This window comes from Dendropsophus ebraccatus, chromosome 12 (assembly GCF_027789765.1).
Source record: "Dendropsophus ebraccatus isolate aDenEbr1 chromosome 12, aDenEbr1.pat, whole genome shotgun sequence".
NCBI lineage: Eukaryota > Metazoa > Chordata > Amphibia > Anura > Hylidae > Dendropsophus > Dendropsophus ebraccatus.
Window position 1 is genome coordinate 37,116,837 of NC_091465.1, and position 6,000 is coordinate 37,122,836.

The window sequence follows — 6,000 nt, forward strand, 5'->3', positions numbered from 1 at the left end:
CATCACTCCATCAGTCATGTTACACATGACGGGCCCATAGACTATAATGGAACCCATCTCCTATAATGAGTGCTCAGCCCCTCACTTGCATTGTGATGGACTGAGTGACATTCTGGCCATTGTTGGGTGTCTCAACCCTGAGACAGATTAAACTTTTAATCACAAACTTTTTCAAACTGGTGTGAGGAAGTTATACAAATTTGTTTATTACTTCTAATTAAAAATCTCCAGTCTTCCAGTACTTTTCAACTGCTGTATGTCCTGCAGGAAGTGGTGTATTCTTTTGAGTCTGACACAGTACTCTCTGCTGCCACCTCTCTCCATGTCAGGAACTGTCCAAAGCAGGAGAGGTTTTCTGTGGGGATTTGCTGCTGCTCTGGACAGTTCCTGACATGGACAGAGGTGGCAGCAGAGAGCACTGTGTCGGACTGGAGAGAATACACCACTTCCTGCAGGACATACAGCAGCTGATAAGTACTGGAAGACTGAAGATTTTCAATTAGAAGTAATTTACTAATCTGTAACTTCTGACATCAGATTTAAAAAAAATATATTTTTTTTTACCAGAGTACCTCTTTAACGCTTTAATGACCACTGATATGCCTTTCATGATGGTCCTTTAAAGTCTTATTCTAGCCCAACACCTTGTGGTAAGGCAAAACCATCATGGGTCTCCTCTGCTGGAGATTGTAATAGAGGAGCAGACTAGATGGTCATTTTTTTCCTTCATCTTCTGAGGCTGTGTTCACACATGACATTTTTGATGTGTTTTTACAGCAATATTGTTGGAATTTCATTAAAGTTTCTACATAAATGGTGCAGTTTTACCACAACTGCATGAATCCGTAACAACTGTATAAGTGACTGGCAGTGCACTAGCATTGCTGGTCACATACACAGCTCTATGCAAAGTCGCTGTACTAACGTGAAAGGTTTGGCATTGATTATGTCTTTATATGTTGGGTGGGCCCCAAGAATCAATTTCCCTGGTGGGCCAAGGTACCCCAGTCCGACACTGCAGATAGCTGTCATTTTTACATAATGGGAACATAGCCATAGGCTGATTTCCGTATGAAATCTTTTGTCCTGCTTTGTCAGTCCTGCTCCCATTAAACCAATATCTATTTTTCTGTTGTAGCGGAAAAAGCAACTTTCTTCCAGGACATCTACAGTGAGCTCGCTTTTACCAACAAAGGAACACCAATGGCTATCAGCTGCAAAGTAAACAATAAGACTTACCTTCTGTGTGTACAAAATAATTCAGTTGTTCTTAAGGTAAGATCCACCTTTCCTTGTATTTAGTTAAAAGGGAACTACGGTGATTTTTTTTTCTCAAATCAGCTGGTGTCATAAAGTTATATAGATTTGTAATTTACTGCTATTGAAAAATCTGAAGTCTTCCAGTACTTATCAGCTGCTGTATGTTCTGCAGGAAGTGGGGGTATTCTTTCCGGTCTGACACAGTGCTCTCATCTGCCACCTCTGTCTGTGACAAGAACTGTCCAAACTAGAGGAGAGGTTTTCTGTGCTGTGGACAGTTCCTATCATGGACAGTGTGCATATACCCTTAGGAAGGAAACATCTGTATAATATCTGTCTCTCTTATTGCTTCTCATCTTTCATTAGTATGACATAATATGTATAGTATAGCATGCACATTTTTATTGCGTGTTTATTTAGGTATGTAAAATGTAAAGCGGTAATATGTATTAATTTTGGTGCAAACAACTGTTTTGCGAATATTTCATTGGCATTTGGCCCCTTAGCCCCGCGAACAGAGAGGCTCTGATGTGCACAGGATTTATGCAGAGGCATTGCACCTATACAGAAATCCTCAGAGCTTCTGCGCCATGAGGACATTTTTAAGCCCAGTGCAAAAAAAAACCCACTGGATTTAATAAATGTCCCCCATTTAGTCTAAATAGAAATTGTTCACAGAAAACGGTGGGATGTTTTTAAGTTAAATGGTTGCAAAACTGTCCACAGGATATGCCATAAATCTCTGATAGATGTGGATCTCAATATTGAGGCCCCCCTAAACACCCGCTGGCCTGCTTGTGGTTTCCAAAGTTGAACTAGAAGCAAAAACATCCAAGCTAGTCTTAGTGCCCGTTTTGCGGCTGCGAGCTCCATTTGCTCAGTTTGAACATACCCTTAAGCAGTATTAACATTAATTGGTGTTACACAAACAGAGTAGCACCAGAAACTATGTTGTTTCCGTATTTCCCTAGTTTCTTAAAGAGTGCTATACTGTTTTTGAAACTCCCATTAAAGTCAATAGGAGTTACGTAAACTCAGCTAGTTTCAGTTTCTCGATTACCTCTGCCTTGACCTTGGCCTTTCACCTTGATAGAGGTGCACTATGTGACTATGCCATAAATGGCCAGGTGAAATATCCCTTTAAGTTACGTAAATCCACACATATTAAAGGGGTTATCCAGTGCTACAAAAACATGCCCACTTTCCCCCCTACTGTTGTCTCCAGTTCAGGTGCAGTTTGCAATTAAGCTCCATTTACTTCAATGGAACTGAGTTTCAAAACCCTACCCAAGCTGGAGACAACAGTAGGGGGAAAGTGGCCATGTTTTTGTAGAGCTGGATAACCCCTTTAACCAGCCCCTGTGACCATAGATAGATTTCTTTACAATACTAATGGACTGTTTCTTCACGGACAGGAAAATAAGCTGCCACCACAAATACCAACAAAGACCAGTGAATTAATCTTCTATAAGAGATTCTTCTCTGATGGGCAATCTTCTTACCGTTTCGAGTCATCATTCCCTGAAAATCACTGCCTTGCGTGGACCACAGAAGGACCTGAAAAAAAGTTGATCCTAAAGCCATATTCTGGAAATGGCATCGATGAAACCATGAAGTTTGAGCTTCAAGAGGAAAATCACTCATTACCCATCTGATATACTATAAGATGCTTGTTACCTGAATAACAAATAGTATTTCCTGCATAGTCAAAGTGACCTCCCTTTCCAGCTATTTACTAATATTAAATGGTCAGATAAATTAAGGTTAGGGGTTGTCTGGGGACAAGAAGATGCTGAAGCCTTCCCCTCTCGGAAGTAAACCTTCTGAGGCGTGGGGTGGGGGGAGTTGCTATAATTACAATTACAGTGTGAAGTTGTGGAACTATCAAAAAGTAGACTGTTTATTTTTTATTTCTGATCATTTAAGAATTAAAGGGGTACTCCCGGCATTTATATTTTTTCATGTAATTTTGGGGTTCCATAGAAAATAATAAACATCCTTTACTCACCTAACCACACTCCCACAGACCTGAAGATGTGAAAGGAGGACCCCGGGGGAGCATGGTAGGTGAGAATAGGCAACCTAAGCTCTATATGAAAACATATAAATGCTTGGAGTACCCCTTTAGGCTATGTTCACTCAACCTACTTTTTAGGAAAATGCAATGATTTGCATTGAAGTCACACAATGTATTGACAAATGGCCGTTGTTTCTGCGGCCGTTGAAATAATGATCATGTCAGTTATTTCTAGCCATTGTCTATAGAATTCACTGCAAAATAATAAATAATAATAATAATACAAAATAAAAACAAAAGTTATACTTTCTGTCCTGACGATGACCAGGAAAACCTCTTACCTGTTTGGTGTTATGCTCCTGTGATCTCTACTTATTGTAAGGCCTTGATCTCTGCTTCTAAATGTGCAAATATTTTTCCAAGTTTACAAAGAATTTTGGCTTCAAGTGCACCAAAATTGTGCCCCACAGAAAATAACACATCACTAAAAAGAAGAGAAACCCATAGAACCACACACATGACTAATGATATAACATAACAAATGCCATCGTATATTGGCTAAATAATACCAGGCTTAAAGTGTCACTGTCGTTAAAATATTTAGTACAAAAATCAATAGTACAGGCGATTTTACGAAACTTTGTAATTGGGTTTATTAGCCGAAAAATGAATTTTTATCATGAAAAAGCAGTTTGAAGCTCTCCCTCTGTCTTTATGGTTTTCCTATGGAGAGAGAAAGTAAAAGCAGCAAAACAGGACAGCAAAGAGTTAATTAACATTCACATCGCTGGCTATCTCCTCTGACAGTCACCACTGACCTCTCTGACCTCTGAATACAGGCTCTGAATAGCTCCCCCACTGAGCAATTCTTTGTTCTTAGCTCCCTGCTGCCCTCTAATCTCGCTCCTTCCTCCTCCCCCTTTACCTCTTCATAGACCAGACAGATCCGACTGATGAAAAAACAGTCGAGATTTCCTGATTCTGAGCAGTGGATGACAGAAAGGAGGGAGGGAGGGACCTGGGAAAAGGCTTTTTACATGCAGATAATGGCATACTTGTCTAATAAACCCAATTACAAAGTTTCTTAAAATCGCCTGGACTATTGATTTCTGCAAAAAAAATTTTAACGAAAATGACTCTTTGATGACAGGCTTAATTTTTGCATGAAGTATGCTGTGAAACCAGAAAAAAATTATACGTGCGGTGTAATTGAAAATGAAATGCATTTTTTCTTATTAGGGGGTGTTTGTGTTTATGTCATATGCCTTATGGTAAAATTACGATAACAACGATGTGTAACTTGTGTAACTTTTATTTTATTTGATGGCTTTTAAAAAATTAAAACCTTTAAAAAAAATAAATGTTCCTTAGCCCCTTAAAGACCGGACCAATTTCCATTTTTGCGTTTCGTACTTATGTTCCTCACTGCATCTGAGTACAGCACTCCCATAGTCAAATCACATTGGGCCCAGAATACCCCATGAAGTTTTATCAGCTCATATTTATGGAAAAGAAGAAAGGGGACAAGCGGAAAAGGAATATGGACAAACATATTAAATGTATGCATACTAATGCTCAAAGCCTCACTAATAAAGCAGAGGAATTAGAACTCATAATGGTGGAAGAGAAATATGATATAGTGGGGATAAGCGAGACATGGCTGGATGAGAGTTATGACCGGGCTGTTAATATCCAGGGTTATAGTCTATTCAGGAATGACGGTAAAAATAAGAAAGGGGGAGGGGTCTGTCTATATGTTAAATCCTGCCTTAAGCCCATTCTGCGGGAGGATATAAGTGATAATAATGTGGAGTCTCTTTGAGTAGAAATAAGGGGAAGGACGAAGAATAATAAAATTATTATAGGAGTGAGTTATAAACCTCCAAGTATAGTGGAAAAATCTGAAAATCTTCTTATAAGACAAATAGATGCGGCAGCGAAGCAGGGGGAAGTCATTATTATGGGGGACTTTAACTACCTAAATATAAACTGGAAAGCAGAAACCTGCAGCTCCAGGAAGGGAAGCGGGTTTTTGGAAATAGTAAAAGATAATTACCTTGCCCAACTAGTACAGGAACCAACAAGAGGGGGGGCCCTTCTGGACCTGATCTTAACCTATAGGCCAGACAGAATATCAAAAATAGAGGTGGGGGGGTCACCTAGGTAATAGTGACCATAAAATAGTAAGTTTTCAATTATCCTTTAATAAAATTATTAGTAGAGGGGCTACAAAAACATTAAATTTCTGGAAGGCTAATTTCCAAAAACTAAGAGAGGACCTTGGGAAGATAGACTGGGACAATGCCTTCAGAAATAAAAGTACACAAGAGAAATGGGACATATTTAAGAGCATCCTGGGTAAATCGTCTGAACGACACATACCATATGGGAATAAAAGTAGTAGAAATAAGAGAAATCCAATGTGGTTAACTTCAGCTGTAAGGGGTGCAATAAATGATAAGAAACAAGCATTCAGACAACTAAAACAAGAAGGTAGTGGGGAAGCATTGAGCAACTATAGACAGAAGAATAGAATGTGTAAAAGGCAAATAAAAGAAGCAAAAATAGAAACAGAAAGAAGGATAGCCACAGAAAGTAAAACGAATCCCAAAATGTTCTTCACCTATATAAACAACAAAAGACACCCTCAAAAATAATCTGGGTGTAATGGTGGAGGGGGAAGAGGAAAAGGCCAATCTATTAAATACATTCTTCTTACTGTA

At 39.0% G+C, this 6,000-nt stretch overlaps 1 protein-coding gene across 1 annotated transcript in view; it reads left to right on the forward strand.

The window, feature by feature from the left end:
• LOC138769485 (uncharacterized) overlaps positions 1-3,873 on the forward strand; it is a 28,650-nt gene extending 24,777 nt beyond the window's left edge. The window contains exons 7-8 of the mRNA XM_069947998.1: positions 1,139-1,275; positions 2,676-3,873. Of these exons, the coding sequence (XP_069804099.1) occupies positions 1,139-1,275; positions 2,676-2,915 (377 nt within the window). The 3' untranslated portion in view covers positions 2,916-3,873. The remainder of the gene's footprint in view (positions 1-1,138; positions 1,276-2,675) is intronic.
• Positions 3,874-6,000: the final 2,127 nt, after the last annotated feature.